Genomic DNA, 26,700 nt, shown 5'->3' with positions numbered 1-26,700 from the left:
GGATCGAATCTTGTGGATGCATGCAGTTCTGTCCTTTTCTCCTTTCATGAAAAACGTCAAAATTGGGAAAAACGAATTTATGATAAAATGGCATTTAGAGCATGAAAATTTGCCGCGTAGCCAAAAGGCATTGAACTAAAGTACGTGGGCCAAATTCATTTTAGCATATCTAAAGCAAGAGGGCCATTTGACATATGACACATTTATGGATGCATATAATTATATGAGATCTTGGACCAAGTGCGGCCCTCTTAGGTTGTGTTAGAGATCTTCTGATTGCCTATACCAAGGCCCCGCCTTTTTAATAAAATTTCACTATTTCAATAAAAATGGGGGAGTGATAAATCGAACCCCTTATATCTTAAATCGATCCCTTTTAACAGAAAATGTTAGGGCTTGTGAGTTGTACACTTGTATGGTGTTTAACGGCAGATGAAAACTTTATTCACACGCCCTAAGATTTTAAGTTAAAAGGGGTCCTGCCCTAAAAATCAACACTCAAGATTAATGAGCATAAAAGTACAAATTAGGAAAGAATAATACAATGAAAAACAAATGAAGATCAAAAATCTCCAAAACTCGCCTTGTTAACTCCAACTCTGGCAAGATGACTCGTCTCGCTAATAGCGGAGAGACAGACATTAATAGATGAAGAAGATGATAAAAAAGCATATTTTATTCGGTTTTTCTTTCTTTTTTTTTCCTTCAACGTAAAATGGGTGTAAAACAAAAAAAAAAAATAGGTCTAAAATTTATTTTACACCCATTTTACATCAAGTTGAAAGCAACAGTCTTATTGCTTATAACGAGGGAGGGAAGGGGGAAGCATTGACTATAAACCAATTTTATTAAGTATAAATAGAAGGAGTTACAAAGAGGGGATGAGATAAGTTTAACCAAACTGAAAATATTTCATGGTTAGTCTATTTCCTAATTGTGAAGCAACCAATTGCTCAAAAAGCTAAATAAGCTGTTAGAGTTGATGTTATTTAATTATTTATGACCCCTCCTTTTTTGGTTGGCCGTACATGCAGCACATGCGGCCCCACTTTGGGGCTACTCATACATGTGGATTTTTAATATCAAGAAGTTGGGAAAATAATATCAGCCCCCCCCCCCCCCCTAAACGGATAAAATCCCCCCTATAACGGTTTCTATGAGAACGGTTCATCAGGGGGATGGCAGCTGCCCCTTTTGAGTTAGAAGCTATTCTCAATGCAGCAAGCAACACAGAATCTGAATAGGTATTCCTCGATGATACATCAAGTGACGCAGGGTCAAGTGTGCTCCACGTCGGAAGTGAATCTGATTCTGAAAGAGAAGCCGGGCAAGGAGATCAGATATACTAAACCGGGAGTGCAGTTCAAGCTAAAGTTCTTTCAAGAGTACCTTTGGGCCAAACTCCTTAGTAGGCCCAACTCAATTGGGCCCAGTTTCATGTATAAACTGCGCCCTTGAGTTGGGGCCAAACTCCTTAGCAGGCTCCACCACTGCCAACACTCATCGCTGATTTCATCACTTGATCCGAATTTGCAGTTTAGATTGCGGATTATTTTGTAAAAATAAAATAAAATGATGGAACCATTCTTTCCCATACTTAGGATAAAATTAGATGCAACTGAACTTTCAAGATTGCGTCAAGGACCATAGATTAGAATCCCATTTTCCCCGGTTAGGCTTGTTTGGAGACTTGTATCGTGCACATATATAGTATATACACGTGTAAGGAGTGAGATGGAAAGAGAGAAGAACGTATATATATGAATGGCTAAGGAATGCCAGCTTTTAGTTTGGTAGAGATAAAGAGGAATGCGAGGTCGGATCGTAGCATACAAGAGATTAGGTGAGGTAGTGAGGTACAAATCTCTTCTACAAATTGGTGGAACCCTCTCTTTTTATTATTCTCTCTGCCTTATAAAAGCTGAAACTGATTCTCCCTCTCCTTTTGCCTTTTCAGAATACTCGGCGGGGCGGGGCGGGGCGCGGGGGGGTGGTGGCGGGGGGAAGGCCCTCTTAAAGTAGAAAATTTTCAATCACTTGAATAGTTGATGTTAAGAATTCTAATTAGGCTAAAACATTCTAGTGTTCTTCTAAGGACTACCTAAGTTGGTGATTTACCCTAAGAGATCGACTACCAAGACGATCTCGGATCTCGTCGTGATGAACAAACATAACCAATGGCACATTTTCTTGATGATGAGGGTTGTTGATTAATTTGATGGGCTAGATGGCCCGATTCGGACTAGGTTCGACATCGAATGTAGATCTCATTCGCAAAATTGAGCTGCGCGCAAAAATCAATAGCTTGAAGACATCTTAAAGGATGCTTTTTTTTCCATGCTTGATCACAGGTCTATAATTATCTGATAAGATTGGAACCAAGTTGCCTGGATTGTGATTGCCAATAATATTCGTGGACCTGAAACGGGGTGGGGTCCACCCCGTGTCGACTCTTGAAGCATCTACATTCAAGCACTAAACAAAACCATCGAATCATCCTAATCATTTGATCAACGGATTTAAATAATGTCTTTAATCATTCAAGATTAAATTGCTAAGATAGTTAATTATCAAATGGTAGATGTTTTTCGGGCCCACCAAATAACCAGTTTCCTATCATGCAAAAGATACATTGACCCCTTTCTCTTCCCTGTGCCATCCCCTTATAGTGTAAAAAGAGAGTCATAAATACACTAAATGGGGTGGCCCGTGGAAGAAATATATCACTCCCCTAGTATCATGCTTATATGTTTCGACACATTGAGAGGACTACCAACTGTAGGAGTGTGGGGACTACTAAACAAGGTTTATTAATCCACGTTTAGAGAATGTGGAAAGATTACATTTTATTGTTTCCTCATTCCATTTTCTACCTTTGTAACGATCTTCTACATTTTTCAAATCCACGTCACTTTTCTTTCCATTCTGGATAAGACTACTATTCCCGAGAGATATGGATTCCATCTTTTTTCGTACGGTTCCACGTGTCGGAATCCACTTGCAGCTGCATGTGGGCTTCTGATATTCCGTACATGTAAGCATCTGATTGCCCAAACATACCTACGTTGTTGTATATGCACTCTTATTGGGCAGCCCGTAGCCTGTAGGGCTATAACTTGGGTCGGGGCGGGTTGGGTTTTCTAGAACCCTACCCTAACTAAGAAAATATCTCGGGTCGGGTCGGGTCAGGTTGGTTCTTTTAAAAAAAAGGTCCAAGATTCCTAAACCTAACCCTACCCAAGGTAGTTTCTATGGTCGGGTCGGGTTGGATTTCTCTATGTTCTTGATACATGTTTTATGTTCCACTAGTTGAATCTATGGTGCATATATGATCTATTCCAATCCAATGGTTGAACTTATATATTTGGAACACATCTTGCTAAACAGTTTTTTTCTCAAAAGACCTCATAGATATGCTAAAAAATCAACACTCATAAATGCATGATGCCCACATTAAGTACACGCACGATGCCCACATTAAAATGATGCTTAATCTTCGGTATTAAATCTACTTGAGTTAATAATCGTTACAACCCTGGAAATTATTATTTTTGCATTGACTGATAATATATGGCTAATTCAGATGATTGTCCTTATGGAAGTGAAAGGCACAAAAACTGGAGTTGCGGGCGGGTTGGGTTTTCCAAAACCCTATCGTAACCTAGAAGAAATCTTGGGCCAGGTTGAGTCAGTTTATTTGTTTAAAAAAACCCGAGATTTCTAAATCAGGCTCATGATTTATATGGTGAGTGTGAAGTCCAGTATTATTGTAAAAGTAGAACGGGGCCTACTTTTAAGGATGGCCCGAACCGTTCATTTATTCGGCCACAACGTAAATAGGCCATAAACTGTAGATCAACTCCATAGGATGTTCCTAACGGGTTTTCTTTTTTAGCGCAGAAAAAGAAAAATATCTTTTCTACAACCATGAGAGGGAATTTCTATATTTTGCATCTAATTGAATTCTGGGAATATGATAATCTCGTTCATGAATTATTAAAACCTGTCGACTCAAAGTTTACTAATAACTTCAGTTTCTAGTCCAAAGCCAATACTTGAAAGCCTATACTACAGAAATTTGATCAATTTTTTATTGCATGACACGCGGTTCCGGATAGACAAGTAACAAGAAAGGAAAAAGGGAATTACGTTCCGTTTCTTTTCGATAATGATTGAAACTGCGTTGCTGTGTCAGAGGAAGGATATCTATACTGATTCGATATACTCTAAATACACCTTCGGTATAATATTGACGATCTCACAAAGATGAAATATCAGTAGTTTTCCATTTACTGATCCCATCTTTCAAGGAATCGATCCCCTTTGAGTGTTCAAGAATATGTGGAGCTCAGCATGTCTGGAAGCACGAGAGAACGTTCTTTTGCTGATATTATCACCAGTAAGTGAGCCTTGATGGATCAAGGGCCAGGATCATCCAATCAATGTCTTCTCAAATGAATTAGGCCAGACTTATGGTTGCCATTCGGATCAATGGATCTGATCACATAAATGAGAAACAAGTGGATCCCAATTAGGGGTGGCAACAGTTCGGTTTCGATTCAGTTTCACCCCCAAACCGAACGGAACCGGACATACTTACTCCAAACCGAACCAAACATATATATGTCCAAACCGAACGAAACAAAACTAAAGCCCCAAACCGAACCGAACCGATGAAAAGGGGCGCATTTATCATTGTCCAGACCGAACCGAACCGAAATTTGAATCGACCAAAATTTGAATTGGTTTGGTTAAACCAAACCGAAACCGAATTTTCGGTTCGTTTTCAGCTCGATTGCGGTTCAATTCGGCCAATTTTGCCACCCCTAATCCCAATAAGTGTTTTTTAGAAATTTCCTTTTAAAAAAATGATTATAACATGAACACACACTAAATTTCAGTGTATATACCAGGGGAGGAAAAGAGCCGCAAGGAAAACCCTAGACCTGATTTTGTATGACATCTTTTGGTCCTTACAAAGCAAAGTATTCGTTCTTCGAATTTTCCAACAATGTTCAATCAACATCATGAAGAATTGATGATGGGACATTTCGATACTGAACATTATCCATTTTTATTCTCCTTTAATATAAAATGCAATCCACCACGCTCAAAGGCATGTATAAATATGCCATTGTAGAAGCTCAATTTCAACACACCAGACCCTTCTGTGTATTCAAAACCCACTTCACTTTCAACACACCAAAACTCTTCTTTGTATTCAAAACCCACTTCATCTTTCCCAGAGTTCCATCCTTCAAAGAGTAGGTACTCTCCAGTCAAGGAAACAAACAAGTCTTTCTCTGCTCCCTTTATTTCTTGATTGCCCACTTAGTGATTTTACTTAACCATTCTGCATTTTTATTAGTTTCTTTCTCTTGGAATTCTTTTATTCCTGCAACTTTTTTCTAGAAAAAAAACCTAGTGCAATTTGTTGGGATGGATAGTGTGTTGAGATTGGCCTCGCAGAACGCTGTGGTGATTTTCAGCATGAGCTCATGCTGCATGTGCCATACCATCAAGAGGCTTTTCTACGAACTCGGGGTGAACCCGGCGATTTATGAGCTCGATGAGGTACCAAAAGGGAAGGAAATGGCTAAGGCGCTCGCCGGTGTAATGGGCCGTAGTTCGCCCGTACCCGTCGTGTACATTGGCAATGAACTGATAGGCTCTACCAATGAGATCATGTCTCTCCATGTTAAAGGTGGCTTAGTCGAACTGCTTAAAGCGGCCGGAGCTATCTGGGTGTAGTAACATGGGAGTTGCTCTGAGACTAAAGTTAGAAGAATAAGCCTTGAGCAATCTGGGTGTAGTACAATAGAAAGCCGTGCTCTGATACATGTTAGAAGAATAAGCCCTAATCTATGCCAGTGTAGTAAAATCGGAACCTGTTCTGATACGATGTGAGATTAATAAGTGTATAGAGGTTTTGGGCTTTATCCGAGCAAAGGAATAAAAATTACATGAAAGTTAGTTTTTGCTTATATTTTCAACTTGTTTACTATTTTATCTTCTTTGTTAACGAGTATTTTGAAAGAGTGAAGTAGAGGTAAGGATAGCAAATGAAGTAGGCCCCTCTAGAGTGCTACGTAGTCCAATTACCACCAGGAGGATACGCTGCAGTCTTAATGAAGCCAGCGTGTGAACCCTACAGAGGGAAATACAGTAGCCTGTAGCATGATATGAATGAATATAATGCCAAGCTGCTCTCCATAGGGTAAGACTCCAACCGGGATCAAATCGGTATGAAAAACTGCAGGACAGCATGACTCTTCAGTCTTATGCTGCCACACCGCCATTTACTAATACCAAACATTATCTAGAATTTCTCTTAGATGAGAAACAGCTTATTGGAAACGGGGGGATTGTAAAATCCTGGATTTGAATAGCTAAAACTTAGATTTTAGAATTCTGAAAATGTACAATCCAGAACCTTATAAAATAAATGTTTTAGCTTGTAAATACACAGGACTATACAATCCTGTATTATAAAATCCTTCTATCCAAACGGCAGGTGATTGCAAAAAGAGTAGGGACAAAGAAAATGACATAAAGACACCCTATTTTTATTAAGCACACCCTCTTTGAGTAGTTTAGATCTACACTAGAGATATTTTATTTTCTTCTGCCTTGAGATTTGAAGTCTTGGTTGTGTTTTTCCACTCTTTCCCTTTCTTTTACTTATTGCTACCTCAACTTTCTCGCCAAGAGATTATTCTATACTATACCAAGAGATTTTATACTCTGCCCTGATCGGGCACATACACTAGCAGGCATCCACCCTTTACATTTGATCGAACAGCAGCCCATTTTTTTCAACTTTTTAAGAGGCTGTTGTTGAATCAAATACGAGGGCAGATGCCCCCGTTAGTGTTGGTGCCCGATCAGGCACCATATAATTTCTCATAAACCATTCTAAATATAATTTTTTTTGAAAGACGACAAATATTTTCATTGATACTATGAAAGGTACATTGGGGACCAGATGTCCGAGCTTGCATTCATTGATTCTAAATATAATTCACATTCTAAAAAGGCCGTACCAGGTTAATTATCTACTAACCAAACACTCTGATCTATATAGGTTTCTATAATGTGCAATCCTTCTACACATCGGAGATCGGTTCTTGTAATTAGAGAGCAAATTGGAGTACTACAAATTAATCAACCATGAATATCAAGTGATCAAGTCCCAACAAACGTAGCCTAGAGGCCCTAAACACCACCCTCATTGGGGCCGTCCCAAGTTTTTCCATTATAAATAGTATAGATAGTTAATCAATTAGAACTCCTACTTGCAAATGAAACTATTTCCTCAGAGGAAATACTAACCTATTTTGGAAGCGGAAGTGATATATTCGCACCTATTTTTCACCTAAGAAAGCCCCCCTCGTATTTATGACTTTTACCCTAGAGGGGGCTGTCCCAAGTAAAAAAAAGGGGGTGAATATATCATTTCCCTTTATATAAGTGATACAATCTACTCATTGCTTTGGTAAAAGGATCAAAACACTAACACAGCCAGCTAAATATGAGTTGTAGTGAAAGAAACCTATGCTTGCTATCTCATGGTGAACAAGCCCAATGGGTGTGGATAGCTATCCCCAATGTGTATGTTGATAAAACAAATATATATATATATAAAAACAACAGTACCCCTAATTCTGGAGTTTTGTCCTGTTGGGCTATTCTCAACAGAATAACTATAAGGGTCCTACCTCAGAGTAGCTCACCCTCTTCCTGATCTCCTTCAGCATCCTCCACATCATTGTCTTCATCCTCTTCAGGAGCATCTGGATCCAATCCCTACACAAACACATTTTTTTGTGAAACAACCAATCACTCCAAAAGCTTAATCTGTTGGAGGATGCCTCATTTAATCTTTTATACTTTAACACTCCCCCTAACGTGTGGCCCTTCTATTTTTTAGGGTTGGCCTACACGTGGCACATGTGGCCCCTCTTTCTTTAGGGTTGGCCTACAAGTAGCACATGTGGCCCCTCTTTGGGGTTGGCCATTACATGTGGATTTTTAATATCAAGGAGTTTTGAACCTAGAACCTTGGCTCTGATGCCATGTGAAACAACTAATTACTCCAAAAGCTTAAGCTGTTAGAGATTGCCTCATTCTATCTTTTATTCTTTAACAATTTTAAGACAACAAGAAATGGACATGCAGAAAAACACAACCTATCAACTGCTCTTCCAATAGCGAAGCGGATCGACTTGCTAGAGCGAGAAGTCAAAGGGAAAGCCCGGAGATTTTCGACTCCGTCACCTCCCCGAGTTTTTTTTTTTTTATGCTGCTTTGTACGGACCACCTCGGTCGGGGGTTTCACCCCCTTTTTTATCTTAATAAAATAATTTACCATTAAGAAATCAACTTCTCTCCTACGCTCAAAGATGGGTTGTATAAATGCCCCTAGTGTCAACAGAATGAGAACACCTTGGAAAATAAATGAGGGGAAAAACATCATTTGAATAAAGAAAGCAACTAAACACAAGGAAAAAAGTAGAAGATTGCAGGAAATCATTGTACCTTGATACCTTCATGCACATGGAATTAAACTAGCGAATGTATAAAAAGAGGACTAACCTTCATCTGTTTCTCCACGCGCTCTAAACCCTTTTTTGCAGCTTCATTTTGAGGGTGTATTCTGAAATGCATTTAGATGAATCGACATAAAAAATTGACTCTGATCCAAGTTCACCTAACAGGGAATAAAAAAAAAGCTTGCATTGAATTCTGGGAAACGGACTCCAGCACTGAACTTTCCATTGAACATACATAAACAAGTTAATACTTTTGTCAAACTCGGACTCTGGATTTGTGGTGTTGTTTTTTTCTATTCTATAAACATTTAGTGAACAATGAGAGCTGTAAAAATTAAACTGAATACCAATAATTGGATTCCAAAGTTCCTAATTAGCAGACAGAAATCAGAGAATTCAAATTATATACCTAAGTGCTGCCTGATAATGCGACAAGGCCTCTGACAGCCTATTAGCTGCTGAAAATACTTGTGCCAACTTTATATGGAGAGAGTCATCTGCCCAGTCCTTGATATATCTCTCGAGTAGTGACACAGCGTCTCCACTTCGTCCTTCAACAACATGAAGATCAGCCAAGGCTAAAGCAGCTCCAAGGTAACCAGGTTCAAGCCGGAGGGCGGATTCATAGAATTTCCTTGCCTGTTCAAAGCGAAATCATCTGGTTTAAACCAAGGAAATTCACGTCTTAGATGATGAGAAGAAAAATACAAAACTCTCTAATAATCAATAAACCACACAGCAAGGAAAAAAGGATTTCCAGGTAATCGAGGAAAGGCCCGGCAAGTTTTTATCTCTTAACTTGATAAAATGTTCTAAGAATATGTTCCTATTATAGGATGATTCTTCTAATAGAAGAATCTTTTAATAGGAGGTTTGGGAGCACGCATGCCCCTATGATAATTAGAATACATCTTTATATCTTTTGTCTATGTACTTTATGCTCCCCATGCATATACTCCAGCATTTGCATATATACTCTAGTCAATTAGTACAAACAAAAACATTCAGAGCCTGGTAATGAAGAGCCCTACATCTTGGCCGATAGGATTTCTGATATCCGTCAAGTTTGTGAGTCCACAATCTATCAAACAAAGGTAGGTTCACCACTGGTTGTAGTGATGGGACCGCCTATGTATTGTGGAGTACCTCTGTATCATAGCCATGGACCACCATCATGTATCGTAATCATGGACAACCATCAGTTTTCCCTTTCTCACGTGTACCTCAAAACAATAGGTCTTATTTAGTTATCATTGTTTAAGATATAAGATAGGATAGAGTCGTATATAAGTATAGATTAGCAAGCATTAAGTAATATCTAAATTTATCATTTTAACCAGGAATCGGAAGAATCACCCGATTGACACTCTTTAATACGAATTTATAAGACTAGCGGCCTTAGTTGTCAATTACGTTTCATTGTGAACAGAAGTTTTGAAATGTTACATTCCACTAAGAAACTACAACGGAATGTGTATTGAAAAGCTCCAGAAATTCCAGTTTGATCTGTCTTCTTTTTAACATTTTTACCATTTTTCATAGAAAAGTTGGATGCCATTAGAGGTCTAGTTGGTTGAAAATCATCTCCGGAAATTCCTTTTTGCTGTCTTCTTTTTAACATTTTTACCATTTTTCATAGAAAAGTTAGATGCCATTAGAAGTCTAGTTAGTTGAAAATCATCCCCAATAAAATGGATTATGTATATTAAATTTAGATTATGTTGAGTCAAGATGGATGCTCACATGATACTGATAAATGGTGGATCTAACCAAAAAAACTGTCACGACTTCTCCAAGGGAAAACCTAAATGGTACTAAGCTAAATGTTCCACTCTAGAAGAAAATGTAAAACCATCCAGAGAAGAATTGACAACTATACTGGTGGTTTTCTCTACTGGCCTACCACCAGATCTTATAAAAACTTACCTTCTCTCTGCCACTATGATGACTAGCATGCACATCCCCCACTAATTTAAGAGCCTTTGCTGACTGAGGCATGGCCTTCATTGCCTCCCGGGCAGCATATAAAGCTTCTTTGGTTTTAAAAAGTGCCAAATAAGAACGAACGAGACCTGCATCCATCATGAGTTTGATCATTAAATGATTTACGAAAAATTAAATCTTGAATAAGTACATTCAAGTGAAGCAGGTGTAGTGTGTAAATATGTAGTCAATAGAACTTAACTGTCCTATCTTATGGCTAACCATTGTGAAACATACCTTGGTATGAGCGGAGATCAGGCCTTAATTCTTGTGCTCCTCTGAAGGCTGTCACAGCGGCATCTGGTCGGTTTAGTGACAAAAACAAATTACCCTGAAAGTGTTTGAAATGTCCCAGCAGTCTATGAGATGAAAGACAAAACATAGATGTTGAAACATAAATTAGAAAAAACCTCCTCAATATTTTAGTCTGATTTGAAGCTTCCACGTGAATTCATGAATAATCTTATTTGAGTACCTTCATTATATGACCTGCTATATGCCTATCATCAATTCGGATGCTCTGTATGCAAACAATCACGAATCCAGTAAGACAATTTTGAAAAGGAGAGAAATCAGCGAACTTTGAATTGATAAAACTAACCTTCTCAGAATCATTCCAAAAAAAAAAAAAACACCTAACCTTCTCAGCATAAGCCAAAGCTCGCCGCTCATCTTTCCTTTCCCATAATACCGATAGAGCTACAAGGACCTCTGCCCTCGCAGGGTCAATATTAAGCAAGTCATGCACCAACCTGTTTAGCTTGGAGTGATCAGACTTCATCTTTAGAAGCATTGAATACTCATCCATGTATGTAACAACATATGGATCAATGGTGCGAGCCTGTAATGGATTTAACATATCAAATGTGATTTATATGAAGAGGATGTATTAAGAGCATGATAACACACTTGTGTAAACACTTGGCATACCTTTTCAAAATTGATAATGGCTTCATCATTTCTTCCAATAATGGCCTCAACCTTCACATAAAATGACAGGGTCAGACTGAATGATGCGGCCAAATATTTTGGTTTAATATGAACTTCTTTAGTTAAAAGCATAGCCAGTGAAGACCACTCCCCAAATTTAACATCGGGGAAAAAGAACTAACTACAAAATATACAACCATGAAATATTGAAATCTATAAAGCTAATAACAGAAGTTCCAACAGAATCTGCATTGATTTTCATGTTATTTGGAATTTGCAAGGTTCCTTGGGGGCATGTTGGCAACCACAAGAAAAATATTCACGGGATCTTTTATTTACCCAGCACGAGAGAGAGAGAGGGGGGGGGTGGGGGGGGGGGGGGGGGGGGGGGGTGGGGGGGTTTCAAAAACAGAGAAAAAGAAAAGTGGTTTGGGTTGGGTTTTTCCTGTTTTTAAACCCCCTCTCACGCTCTCCTCACTCTCGCCCTCTCAAGGCCCTCCCTTTCTCTCCTACCCTCTCTGTCCCTCGCTCCCGCTGGGTAAAGAAAAGATCACATGAATTTTTATGGTTCCCAAACATGTCCTTGACAATTTTTTGACAAAGACTTTATACTTCCCTCTTTCTAAAGTAACGACGTGAAGGTGTTTTAGCCATTTCCCCTTTCCATTCATAAAGACTTAATATTTGACTGCATTACAGATAGTCAATAACCTTAGCGCATATTACATCATGTTGCCTCATTCACCCACTACCCTATTGTAAGACATATTTTCCAATAGCTTGCATCTGAGCTCACACCCCAAATTGTAGCAGGGATTCAAGCTCAGGTGCATAGGTCATATTGTGGATATCAACAGTCATACAGTCCAACAACAGAGCTGTAAGGAAAGGCTGATTTGACCTCAAAGTTCCAACCCATGATTTTTTAAATTTATACAGCTTGTTTGAGGTGAGCTTTTTTTTCTGGGGCCTTAAAGTCAACAAAAAATGAATCCTTACAATTTGTGTGCGATAGCATGAATATGTAAGCATGGTCACAAATATTTGTCTAGAGAATTTCTTTGGAAGTTTGTATCATGGAATATTTTAATTTTTTTATTATTTTTGGGTTAATATTGGAAAAAAAACTACAAAAAATAAAATGTAAGCAAAAACTTAGGAAAATGATATTCTGACTTCATCACGATATTTTTGTCATATTTTTGCAGTTAAAAATTAAGTACGACGATATCTTAATATTTTTCAAAAACTCAACATAATTTTGGGATTTCGTCATTTTATTAAAAAATAACCCAATATTTTCAAAAATATCAGAGATAGTTGTGATTACATCTATGAGAACATCTTCAAATAAGGTAGTTCAGTGCTGGTGAAACAGTATTTTTCTGAATGCTATGGGAATGGAATCCTAGAGAGTGGAGTTGATGAGGTTTCAATGCTAGAAAAACTCAAATTATCTTTACTATCTACTTTTTCTTTTTTCTGTCTTCAAAAATCTAAAATTTTGAAGGATTTGACTTTTTAATGTGGTCAACATTGTGAGAACTGGCTGATGAAATGTCTTCTCATACAACATTTGAGAGAATAAGACTCTTGAATCATAAAGGTATAATGATGGATTTAAATTTCGGCCAAAACAAAATGTTTCCACTAAAATATTTTGATTTTGGCTGCTACCGAAACAAAATCTACTTGGATTCGGAAAACAATACAAGATTTGAGCTAAAATTTTGGGATTTCATTAATGTTTCGGTCAGAATAGGTGAAACATGCAACTTTTCAGATAAAAAAACAAAGACATTTCGATAGAAACCCAGTCAAAAATCAACCCCATTGGTAGAAAAAAGAACCATGAGATCCTTTAAGATATTTCTAGAAAAAGGACAAAAAATTAAAAGAAAACATTCTGGCTGTGATTTTGTACCGACATGTTCTTGTGATTTTACAAAACTTCGGCTGAAATTTCGTACAGAAACCGAGATGTTTCGGTTTTGCCGATGACTGAAACTGAAACCGAAATTTAAAACCTTAGGTATAACTCCCTTTAACCATAAAGAATATGTACGCTATTACTCCCTTTAATCATAATTAAAAAATGACAACAGGTTGACTTTGAACAGAATCAGATATTGCAATTCCCAAAAGTATAGAAATAAAAATATCATGCAAGACCAACTTGAAGGGAAATTTAGCCATAATCATGTAACTTATATTTCAATGTGAAAAGGGATGCATAGCGACTACCACAAGCTTAAACCAATGAACCTTGACTTTGATAAAAAGATAAACAATTCTAACCTTTGCAATTTCCAATACTATGAGCACATTACTTGGAAAACGTTGCAGAAGTTCAGAGAAGAGATCCAGGCCACCTACTCATTCACAAGTAGAAGTTTGTAAAGAACTACAATCCTTCAGATATTATGGTAATAACTTACAAAGGAAGTTCAAATAGATTTATATCCAAGTGTTTATGAAACCTATGCCGTGGAACTGGCATCTATAGAAGAAGGTTTCAAAAACGAAGCCAACCATCGATCTAGGGATGAATTGGGTTGTTAGCAAAAGCTATCCTCACATTGGACATCATAGGACCAGAATATTTAATTGTTCAATTCAAATCAGTTCAAAAGATATGCCCACTTTTTATAAGGAGTGCAGTTCTATGCAACAAAGATATGGTTATGGTGCAAAATGAAATGGTATGACCAATGAAGTTCAACGAATGAGCACACAAGCATATTTTCAAAAAAAAAATCATATCAAAAAATCCTTTGTCCTCCCAAGAATGTCTTTCCTAGCCAAAGGTATCGATCCGAGCACAACCACAGAATAACATACATGAGAAAGCCATCAACGGGTTGAACACGTTCCATTGAGAGATAGATATTCGATGAGGTCATCTAGGTCCCATTGAGCAACCATGTACAATAGTTGACCCTAAAGGATCTTTGAAGTCCCCAATTTTTTAGTAAGATACGCAAACAACAAACTAAATCTAGATAATGATGTGATGTGAATGATCAATGCAGCAGTAGTCCCTAGCATTTTTTTCCGAAACGGAACAATGGACCATTCCAATCCAAGAGAAAAAAGAAGAAGAAGAATGACCACATAAACAGAATTGATAAATAAGATAATCACCATGAATAATTGTATAAATGCACTCATTTCTTTTTAAATTGCAAAGCTTCATATGTGGTTATCCATGGGGAAGAGAGTCTCTCTACTCTTTCTGGAGCCCTTGACCATACTTCTAATATTCCTTGAACAAAAAAGAGATGAAAAGAGAGAGATTTTTTTATTTTATTTTATTTTTTTGACGGGGGGGGGGGGGGGGGGTGTCATTTGTACGTACACAAATTCTACTAGTTCCTGAAAAATAAAATGAGATATTCCATATACCTTTGTAATCATTTGAAGCAACACAACACTGAGCCTCGACATACCGCTGCATGTATAAAAACAAAAAATAAATAAATAATGGTCATAATAGTATCAGCTGAAGTATATTAGATGTAAAAATTCAACAAAGATGCATCGAAACCCATGACATGCATATTAAAATTTATTATTTTATCACACCAATTATGCATGAGTTCTATTGTTTTAATTAGATATATGATTCGTAAATTCATAACTACATGTGAGGTTATAGGGAAAAAAGAATTGTATAACTTTAAAAAAAAGGGGGAAGATGGGATGACATATATACACGCGCACGCACGCACACACATATTTCCTGGAATATGTTTGTACTGTAAGAGCAATATCATCCATCAATTTTTTGGTTTATAATTTCGATTTCGGTCGACACGGAAACGGAAACATTTCGGTTCCTGTGGAAATCTTGTAAATATCACGAAAACGTATGGAAACATATGCAAATGATGAAATTTTAAGATGAAACTTTGGGAAATGATAGAATAAATACGAATACATACTAAGAAACCATCATCAAAGCAAGAAAGCCATCCATAATGACTTAATCACATTGAACACCAAGCGACATGTGTTGTCGCGCATGTCTGTAATAGTGAAGTCGATAAAGAAGTACAATGTAATGAAGTATGAGAAAGTACAATAACCAGTCACCCCTCCAAGGTATCAATACCACATAGAGTTATGAGGAATTATTGGTTTCATGCCAATCTAACATCTAGTGCATAAGAAGGGTGGTTTGGTACCAATCCCTGTGGGAATTGAACACGAGACCTTTGACAAGTTTCATGACCCTTGCCACAAACAGCTGATATTATTATGACCTCTGCATTTCAGTGGGGGTGGAAATAGAAATATTTCAGTCATTTCTTCTCAGTTTAGGTGAAAATTTAAAAGCATTTTTCTTTGTGATGTCGTGTGTTGTCGCCGCCGCTCGATCCCCATTAAATGTTTAACCTAATGGCATCTTACTGGGACATGTTGCATGGAAGGAGGGAGGACTAGTATCTTCTGGTAAGAGTTGGATGACAGATTAAGCTACCTTCCATATAGAGACAAGTTCATGCTTTCTCGATAAAGAAAAAAAGGACCTGTTTCAGATTGATGGCGTTTCAAGATAGGCGGCAACATGTTTTCTCTCACTACCGCAATCGATTGCAAATGCCTATGAGGATTGATTGGTCTGCGTGTAATCGTTAAAAATGGAATCCTAGAGCTACAACGCATGAGGTTGCAACAAGCGGAGGATGGGGGACACAACACTACAATTTGCCACACGCAGCACTGCAACATAGAATGCTCACAGGGGGAACAACTACTGCCTTTGCATAAAAAGCAGCAGGAAACCCTACAACAGGCTTAACAAAGCCTTGGTTTTAAATTCCAGCCGAAATCGGAAAATCCGATCAGGACCGAAATTTAAAACCGAAATTTAAAAATTTCAGCCAAAATTATAAGTTTTACTCCTAAATTGCCACCAAAATTTCTACCGCAACGAAATTTCAAACCTTGAACAAAGCTAGCAGCCTACATGAACTAGTTGCAGCTAGCTCACTAGTTGGTAGAGATTGAACTGGTGACTTCGAAATAGCCTTACATAATTTTATAGAGAACTGCTCTTCCCCTCACTGCTTTCAAGTGTACTTTGTTGCCGTTCAAGTCCTAATACTCAGTTGCCAGCCTTCCGCCACTACATTGATTGACTTCCCTGACTAGTGTAGGGATGGATAAATAGGGCCATGATTTCGTACTTAAATACTTCCACGATTCTACATGATTTCGGACGAAATTCGGTACTGAAACCAAAATGTTTCCGTTTCACTGATGACCGAAACCGAAATTTAAAAATTTAATGCTTGCTACATAAGATATCGAATGTCATACATGTATTTTGCATTTTTTAACAACTTACAAAGACTCAATTTCAATCGGGAATCAAAATGCTGAAAGAAAGAATGAGCATCTTCTCTCCATCATTTGTTCTCTTCTTATTGAGCCACAAAATTCGCATTACCATTGGGGTGAGGCTGCTCCTTTTTGCTGTACATCTGATAAATTGTCAGCATTCTAAGGTCATGGAGAACAGATATCCTTATTATTGTTTTTTTGGGAGACCCCCTGATTATTTGTAATTTTTAGTCGTCTATTTCGGTCATTTACCTCCTCATGTTCTGCCTCAAGCTGTCAAGTCTATCTTGTCAGATATGTACATCTCCTCTTATTGTCTCAAAGCTACTTACTTTTGTTGATGAAAACACTACATTTTTTCTCATATTCTTCCACTTCCTACAATCAACTATCAGCAAAAAAATAAAGGTGTCAACTTCAGAGTTCCAGAATAAGATGCCTCACTGAGGGAATGTACTCCCCTTCCTCTATACTTTGCTCCCATGATTAAGTGTCCCATCAGTCGATTTAAGTGTTGCCATCCTCTTAATCATCTTGTTTTCCCCTCTCAACCTCTCTTTGTAAATCTTGGCAAACTATTTATCACTTTAACCAAAAAACAAGCAGCAAAGAAAGACTACAGGAAAATGGCTATGATGAGGAGCATGCTCTCCGTAGAGTGACACATGGGATTTAGTTCCACGCATGTCTAATGTCTCAATAATTATAAGAAAATGGGTCTATTTGCCCAAACTGACATCAAATGGTAGACTGCACAGATACAAGGTTCGTGAGGACGTTCGTAGATATATAGAAGAATACAATATTGATTATGGGGAATCATTTTCTCCGGTGGTTAAGATGACTATTGTATGTAGTTCGATTCTTATCGCATCCACATGGCAGTGGCCTCTGTATCAAATAGACGTGAAGAATGCCTTTTTAATTCTTACACGAGACCTTTCTTCAAAAAGTATACCCTACTCCTGGATTATTTGCCCGCACATTCCCCTCCCCCCTGGTTTGCAAATTGAAAAATCCCTTCATGGTCACAATCAAGCCCCATGAGCATGATTTGAAAATTTCTGCACAGAGATGGTTTCCCATGATTTTGACAGCAAGGTAGTTGATACTCCTCTTAAGCTTAAATCCAAGTATCGAGAGTTTCGTGGTGTACTACTCAAAAACCCTAATCATTTATCGATGAATTGTGGGCAGTCTAGTTTATTTGACAATGACAAGAACAGATATGGCGTAATCTGTGCAGATAGTTGATACTGCTTTGCTCCTCATATCCATCATCTCGCAGTCGTTCATCGGGTCATTCGATACTTAGTGTAACTACAGGCAAGAGTCTCTTCTTTTGGTCATCCGTTTCTTTGGAGCTACAAGCCTATGTTGATGCCAACTGGGCTGGATGACCAAACACTCATTGTTCAACCACTGGTTAGTCTGACTCCTAAAAGTGTAAGAAACAGGACGGTATGAACATCATGTTCAAAGGAGCATCAATGTATCATCAACCCTAAAATACTCAAAAATTAAAGAAGTAGGTTACAACTTATATCCTAGAAAGTTCCCGCCTAAGCAACACAAACGGAAAAGTCAAAGAGGGACAAACATCTTTTTTACTAGTTGGCTCAAAACTAAATTCAGTAACATGACTAGGAGACTCTCTACCCAGGAATTCAAATTGGTGTTTCAAACCAAGTACAATTCTAAAAGTAATTCTTAAGTAAAAAACTCAGATGTCGAACTCCAACTTTCATCGGCAAGTTATTGAATAACTAGAAAGACCTTTTTATCTATAAAAATTATGCCAAAATGTGTCTATCAATAGATTCAATACCATCAAATTTAGAATTCAGTATTTGAAAGGATAAAAGCAATAATGACAGAAAAATATTGATGTACAATGACTTCATAAAGTCTAAATGTCTAATACACAAGACATATCATAAGAAAGAAAAACATATTAAAAATTCTAGCGAACAAACCTGCAACCAACGGCCTGTGTCGTAGTGGTCAAAAGGAGGCCTCCCACCTCTATTTGGAGTCTAAGATTATCAACCAAAAACATCAGTAATTACACAGAAACTTCAACATTTGATATATGCACTTCCTTTGATGATATTGGCAGTTTCTCTGTGTCACACTTTCCTCATTGGATGTTACACTTACCAACAAGCTATGAACAACTAATCAGAGAAGTTCAAAATAAAGAGAGTACCAATACCAAAAGAATGGAGTGTGAATATCGTATCCCTTTAACAATATGCTATAAAACACACTCGAGATATAGAAGCTCAAATATTTTCTAAACCAAGATCCTAAATAGCAAACATTTAGTGTCAAACAACTCCGGAGACAGAAATATCTCAATCGAATGATTAATGTAAGATGTAAGAAAAAAGACAACCATTAAACATTTCCACTACACAAATGCTAAACAATTTGCACACTTAGAAAGCAAATCAAGCTAATAAATGGTCAAGATCTATTTATCAGACTCCTGAAACAAAAAAAATATGCACAGAACATCCCAATTCCTTGATAGGAGTAAAAGAGAGATTGAAACAATGTCATTCAAATGTAGATACGGTATTAAAAATGAGTATAAAGTCGGAGGTTTTATTGTTTTTGGTCTATGATGACTCTGATATTGTAACAGAGCACTCATAAATCTTGGGCCAAGTATAGAAGGCTCCTTAACTATTGATTCAAGAAATGGCTACTGAAAATTGGTAGGATGTGGAGATCATGGATTAGATGATAATTTTCATTGGCTAGGCTATAGGTTTTGGTTAATGAGGCACAGAGATTCACTGTCTCAGGCTCTCTGTCAAAAAGGCCAACTCACTTTTCACACTGAGTTGCTTTTTTTGAATCGTAAATAATTGAAGTAGATAGAAAAAAGAACCAGGGGACCAGCCCGGCGATCGAGATGATCAATGTACAGCCCAAATGGAGAAGAAAAACCAAAAATTCAATAGAATATTCATCAAGAGGGGAGAAAATCAAACAATTCCAATGCCATCCCGGAGGCTCCCTCCCTTGCTAGCCTTTCCGCCTCACTATTCGCTGATCTTCTGACGCGATGGAAGGAGATCGAGGATCCCTCCACTTGGTCCAAGATCTTATTAATAGTAACCCTATTCCTTTATGGAGCCCTATTGTAGCTCTCATATCAATCTCTTTCTATTGATTTACTTCTCATTAATTCAAAACCATAAAAATATAGTTATCATTAAAAAAAGTGCGATGATCCCCCCTGGTAGGATTATGCGCCCCCCTTTTAACGTGATTACATAAAAAAGCGTTAAGTCTGCCCAAAAATTCACTTTAAGAGGGGGGCGCATAATCCTAAGGAGGGGGGGCGAAAAAATCATCTCCCTAAAAAACATAAAACTGTAGCGCGGCCTAAACCAAATTTGTTCCAATTGAAGCAATTTGCTGACTTTCTGCCCAAAATCACATCAATCAGCAGCTTAGGACCAATTTACAAAATTAATTTGGAAGGGGAAAGATTCTGAAATGACTGTGTTCAAGAAATAAAGGAAAAAAATATGATTCGGACCATTAGTCACTGTGGCAACAGAATCGATAATCTATGCTACTATTTCTATGGTGATTTTTTGTGTGTCAGAGTGCACCTGATGATTAAATAAGCATATATTAGATATAATGGATATAAATTAGACTACAAATCAAGTAGATATCCTACCGCAATCGCATAACAATCTTAAGGGAAAGCAAATTTGTGAGAACAGAACACTCAGTTCCGTAACTCATAGCCTCACTCAGCAACATTAGAAATGTCTTCTTTTACAGACCTGAGGAAACAATGAAATAATATCCTTCGCAGAAACTCCTAATTCAGCCAAAGCTGTAATTGCCTCCAAAATATAAGGACAATGCCTGCCAGAAAGATGCAAAAAAGAATGAACATTATAATGCTAGTAGTAAGCTCATGTTGAAAAATAAAAGAAAGACAAGTAATTGTGAAAGAAAAAAATCTAAGCACGACACCACAGACAATTAAAATGTCAAAATATGAAAGAATGTGCAATTTGTACTAGAAAGATTGACTAGCAAATTGGCAATTCAAGAAGTCACAACATGTAGATGAATATAAAAAAGGAACTTATGACTTATATGAGGAACTAGAAAACACTGATGAAGAACAAAAGCAACCACTGAGTTTGCAATCAAGAGAATGAAATATTTAACAAGAAAGCTGAAGAAAATGTATGTAGTTGCATCAAAAAACAGTCCAAGAGGTGTTGATGAGAGCAGCTTCTAGCATCTAAACTTAACGAAGAACAACTCAAAGGTAAAACCAAGTCTACTCAGCCAAGTTAAAGAAGTTAATGGTGAGTGACAAAAAATTGATGGTCAGAGACAAGTTAATGGTGAGTGAGAAGTCAGATAAAAAAGGGAGAGACCGAAAAAAATATGGGAGCAACTTGATAAACTTGGATGAGTGGACATGGTTTTACCTTTGAGAAATTCTTCGTTAAGAGGCAAAAAAATGGATGAAGTCAGATAAAGAAGGGTATTTCCTTTTTGACATACAGATAAAAAACTAAAATTTTCAGGCCCCTCCTCTATTGCCTATTTAACATATTAAGCCTTCCTTTTTTTTTTCGAAATATAGTGTTAAGGCAAAATAGGTGGACATTGACTTCTTTTATTTTTGTTTCCCGTAAACACTATTTAAATGGCTATGAAAGTGGGACCGTACTAAGGGCTCAGTTTTTAACCTTTTTCATAATCAACTCTATCAATCTTCGATTTCGATTTGCATCAAAAGGGAAAGATATTCGATGATTTTAAAAAGGAAAAAATAAAAATAGATAAAGGCATTAAGGGTGCGATTCAAAAGTATGAAAAACATAAACTCAGCATGTTTTTCTGGGGCTTATGTATCAAGAACATGGAGATGCAAAAACTTGAGTCGACTTGGGCCCACTTCTGAGCCTAGTCGATGAGTTTTTAAACATTGGCTAAGAGCCTATGACAAATGAAACACAACTGCTTGGTCCAATGGAGGATCCATCAACAGTTGCGCCTTAGATGTGATTCAGAGCAGAATAATACGCAACTGAATTATTCAACAGTATAACCAATATGTTCTTTAGCATTCTGTTTCAGAAAAGATGCAAGAAGAATAACTAAAAGATTAAAAAGAAAAAAGACTAAGGGGCCGTTTGGACACGCGGATTTTAGAATCCAGGTTTTAGTTTGAAAACATTGTAAAACAGGGTTCATGATCAAGCTGCTGTGTGCTGTCATGACAGCGTTTCTTGGATTTTAAGTAAGAAAACCAGGTTTTAGAAATCTCCCCCGCATCCTGAGATTTCTAAAACCTGGAAACATGGGATGATCTGCTACGGTCTTGCTGACGGAAAGAAGGGCGAGAAATCAGAAAACAAGGGCTGGTCCGCTTCTTCTCTTGTCTCTCATCTAAAATTTTGAAGAAATCCTGGATTCTAAAATCTGCGTATCCAAACGGCCCCTAAATAATAATGAAAATAAAAAGGATATTAATGGAGTATGTAGCAATGTGACATGAGAGAGAGAGAGAGTGTCCTATGGGGCTCATTTGTGTGTGCTTGTGTGCATGACTCAAAGCACTTAACTGAAACATTAATGATGTTACATAACATACGTGAAAATTCATAAGAAAATGGGGGAAGTGCTTTCATAGTACAACTAACACAAGAAGTAAAAAATTCACGACCCAAAATTCCTACCAACTTACAAAAAGTGGAACCGAACAATGCAATTTCACAAACCTCAAACAATCCTTATAACACGCAATAGCAACACGATTATGTCTCGAAATACAGCAAAGCCTCCCCATGGTCAGATTCATCCGCAATGTTCTTGCTTTGGCCGGTATTCCCTCCATCTATAAAATGAAACATACATATGAATATATTGTAAAACAAATGAACAGAAAAAAATAAAAACAATTAGAAACAAATTTTAAAAGACACTAGATATGGCTCCCATAGTTTAAGATGTTGATTGTATGTGTTGTATCAACAGCCAATCCATACCATAAATTCACAATTTTTTAGTGATATTACTGAGTAATTTGTTTACTAGTTGAAAATAAATTCAGACTTATAGACAGCAAGTTTGCTATTTTAATATGAAGACCTAAGGAAAACAAGCAGAAAAAATAAAAAATTTAGAAAATTAGCCAAATTATTGGGTAGATTATTAAATAAAAATATTTTCCAAAATAGCTATTAGTGACCATCAAAAAATATAAACTTGAAAAATATCAAAAAGGAGTCAATATTTGTTTCTCATCCATCTAGTAGTACCATGAAATAAAATAAATACCATAAACTTCATACTGCCACAAACATATCTTCTTTTTTAGTGATACAGAAGACAGAAAACGACGGATCCTATAAGTAGCTAGACTTTCTCAATTTGCAAACAATATTCAAATATTCAATTGTATATATCAAGAATGGTTTCCCACATGCATTACCCTCTGTTTACTTTGCATACCAACAATATGCCATCCATGTATCATGCTCTTAATGCACATGCCACTGACATTAAAGTTGCTTTGAACCTAATTCTCCAAGATCAAAACTATAATAATCACCTTGCCTTTGGAATAAAACAACAGAAATCATCTTGTAAACAATCTTTTAAAATTTTCAAACCGCAAGAAAGTCATTCAAAAAATCAAGACAACAAAATTAAATTACTCAACTAGATAGCACATAAAAGAAGAATTATGACAAAAGATTCATAACCACTCTTCAGCATATATTTATCTGCAAATAGCAGAGCTCATAACATCATGTCAATTACTTTACGCAAAAAAGTACCCAGTCAGATCTATAAGCTTACAGCCAAGAGATTAATCAAGAGAAATTGGAGGAAAACCTCAGCAAGGGCAGCTCGGTTCTCACTTAGAGCACAATGACAAAGTGTTATTTTGAATTTCACCTGGCATGAAGATATGCATAAAGAATAATACAACAAAGAATCATGTTACAGATATAACATAAAAAGAAACAGAGTAACAAGCTGACCAAAAAAACAACATAACAAAAAAAAAAGAATTAAAAATACCTCATTTTCATTAATTGCTGAAATGTTCAAAGAATTTGGAGATGATGACCTGTTCGATGTGGATAATGAACTTCTAGAATTTATCGTATTCTGTTTGGGGATTATCTTGCAATGCTGCAAGGCTTGCTTGTACGTATTCTAGAAGCAAAAGCCAATTAGAAAGTAGCAGGAGGCCGTCAGCAGATAGAAAGTTAGAAACTAGTACGTTATACCTCAAGAGCCCTCGAGATATAAAATGCAAACAATAAAGAATGCAAGTATTTATGCAAAACCAAAGCATCACAATGCCTAATTGATAGTCTATAGCCCTTTACCAATGCCCTGCGAAATTCCTTCTCACCAAACAATGCATCACCAAGGTGCACCTGCAATCAAATAATACGATTGATATCTCAAAATGAAGCATGATAAAAAGGTGAGGAACGATCATTGGAGATCCAATAATAAAAAATGAAAATAAACTAAATTGCCATAAACCTTAAACCAATATTCTACCAAGAGGCATGCGATTAAAGTTTTGAGTCATTCTCTTTATATGAAATGAAGTGAATGTTACATCCAGGCTCAGACTTACATGAAAAATATCATAAAAAGCGAACAAGAAGAAATAAAAGCTTTGGTAAGATTTTCAGACCCAAACCAAAATCATTCTTTCTTATGTTAAATGATTCTAACCCTAAGACGCCATGGATCACTACTACACAAAATAATTCATAATGCTCCCTCCTCTTATTCTCTCTCTACCAAACTCTATATGGGTAATGACACCCCTACTTTTTCCACTACTCTCCGAGAGGATTTCCGCGCAACCAAACACTACTTACCACTCTTCCACTATTCTCCGAGTGGAAATTCTAGACATCTTCCATGCTTGTCTACTCCCATTTAACTTCTTATTCCCCTATTCTCCACGCCACCCCCGAGCAACCAAACAAGACCTTAGGCATTATTCTGTAAGGAATTCAATAAAAGACTCCCAATACCATGCATGAAATTAGAGAACAAAACTTAAATCTGGGTACCCATAAATCAAATAGACACCAAATTACAAATCAAAGAAGCTACCTAAACAAACCAATTACAAAAGCAAAGCCCAAAATTACAAATATATAAAATGTATTTACCAAGTTTTCAGCCTTTAGATATAGACTGGTTTCAACATTTGTAGAAGCAGAAGAGACAAGAAAGAAACCCTGTCAAAAACCATCACTAGTAATTAGTAGTGATACAAAATGTTATCATATGATCATTACATTAATCTAAGAAAACACACACACACACAGAGAGAGATATATATATATATAAGAGATTACAAGCATCTGGGCAGAGTCGAATAGGCCTTGATCGAGAAGGGAAGTGATCTGATCCTTTGGAACATCCATTCTCCCTACAATGAGACCCTAGAAATTGGGGATTTCTTGGCGCGCTCGGTTGAGAGATAAACCCTCGAAATAGCTTTTCAAATTAATAAGAACCCCCAAATCAATCACCAAACCACCCCCCACGCCCCAAACGCTATCCGGGGTTAGTTTGTATTTCAGAACCGGTTGTACCAGATAAGTGCTATCCCTTATAATTTTTATCCTTAAAAGGTGATTTTAAATTTTTAATTCTAACAGTCTAGGGGTGCAACTCAGCTCGGGTTGGGTCAGGTTAATGCCAACCCGACCCATTCCGAGGAACCCATTTTCCCAACCTGACCCCGACCTGAGTCGAGTTCCAACCCGATGAGGTTCAACCCAACCAGACCCAACCTGAGAACCCATTTTTTCCAACCCGAACCTGAACCCAACCTGAGTTCAACCCGACCCAGCCCTATTTTTTAAGCTTACTAAAATAAAAATATGGTAAAAATGCCATGTTTCATTTAGGTCGGGCTGCCCAAGCCCTCAATCCGAACCTCACCCGAACCCAACGCGACCTTTTTTTGGGTTGACCTCGACAGGTTTCGGGTTGAGTTGATTTGCACCCCTACTAACAGGTGAGGATATGTTACAGTCCTGAGTGGGGGCCGCCTACGTATGGGACTGAGTGGGCCCCAACCTGATATGGGACGGGTTTAAAGGGCTTTACCTAACACGTTCCATCAGTGAGCTTTTGGCATACCTAAAAGGATAATTCGAATTCCATCTTTTGGTGGCAATTATTTTCATTTTTTGGGCCATGTGTTGGTAGCCGTGGAAGTTTCTTTTATGGAATCTTGGCTTTATCAGGTGGTTGGGGGCCTGGGGCATGCGAGAGGAAGAGGGTGACAAGTGGCTGTAAAGTAGGGAAAAGAAAAACCCTCTTTTCCTTATTTTTCTGCCACTTTGCATCATCTCCTCACCCATGCCTTCTCAATTCCCTGTCTGCCTCTATCAAGACTTCTAAGCTAATTTCTAAGACATTTTATCTGGATCGTCTCCCATGGGATAGAATGTCCCAAGAGGCCACAACTACTGCAACCAAACATATTAATGAGGAATCGAACTGATCTACGGATTAGTAAGAAGATCAAGGGGAATTTCTTTTACAGAAAAAAGGAATTTTTTTTATTGGAAAAAAAAAAAACCAGAACCATTGAAAATGGGTTAAAAAAAACACAAGTCATTTTTCGTGGAAAACTTTTCAATAAAACTTGGAAACCTTGACTGCATGATGATGGGGGGCAATAATTTGGTTGGACCCATCAAACCATTCATTGAACCCAAATCCCATTCATTCAACCAACCTTGCAAAAACATAGTCAAACTTTTTCGTGATGAAGGAAAAGACTTTGTCAATGATCAAATCATCTCACAACCAAAATGTCTCAGTTCTT

General features: G+C 37.4%; 2 protein-coding genes across 3 annotated transcripts; one reads left to right on the top strand and one right to left on the bottom strand.

Annotated features, from left to right (window-relative positions):
• The first annotated feature begins 5,439 nt into the window (after positions 1–5,439).
• Positions 5,440–5,751, top strand: LOC143878875 (glutaredoxin-C1-like). Its single transcript, XM_077381087.1, has one exon. It carries the CDS (start codon positions 5,440–5,442, stop codon positions 5,749–5,751), a length of 312 nt encoding a protein of 103 aa, XP_077237202.1.
• A 1,785-nt stretch (positions 5,752–7,536) lies between these two features.
• On the bottom strand, positions 7,537–25,454 carry LOC143880163 (anaphase-promoting complex subunit 7-like). 2 transcript variants are annotated; one of them, XM_077382948.1, is made up of 18 exons: positions 25,214–25,450; positions 25,025–25,093; positions 24,215–24,265; positions 23,901–24,038; positions 23,712–23,774; positions 22,592–22,707; positions 20,627–20,711; positions 18,791–18,850; positions 14,871–14,916; positions 13,764–13,837; positions 11,466–11,516; positions 11,176–11,376; positions 11,011–11,055; positions 10,773–10,866; positions 10,479–10,624; positions 8,962–9,191; positions 8,596–8,656; positions 7,537–7,806 (listed from the first exon to the last, which is right to left on the bottom strand). In XM_077382948.1, the coding sequence occupies exons 1-18, from the start codon at positions 25,280–25,282 to the stop codon at positions 7,720–7,722; spliced, it is 1,686 nt and encodes a 561-aa protein (XP_077239063.1). In that variant the 5' UTR covers positions 25,283–25,450; the 3' UTR covers positions 7,537–7,719. The 2 variants fall into 2 exon arrangements, with proteins under 2 accessions (XP_077239063.1, XP_077239064.1); XM_077382949.1 differs by lacking the exons at positions 7,537–7,806; positions 8,596–8,656 and having other exon boundaries at positions 9,074–9,210; positions 25,214–25,454.
• Positions 25,455–26,700: the final 1,246 nt, after the last annotated feature.

Source organism: Tasmannia lanceolata, unplaced genomic scaffold (genome assembly GCF_043159265.1).
Source record: "Tasmannia lanceolata isolate RefF3 unplaced genomic scaffold, GAP_Taslan_0.1 ptg000006l, whole genome shotgun sequence".
NCBI classification, from domain to species: Eukaryota; Viridiplantae; Streptophyta; class Magnoliopsida; order Canellales; family Winteraceae; genus Tasmannia; species Tasmannia lanceolata.
This window is presented reverse-complemented; position numbering and strand designations above follow the sequence as displayed.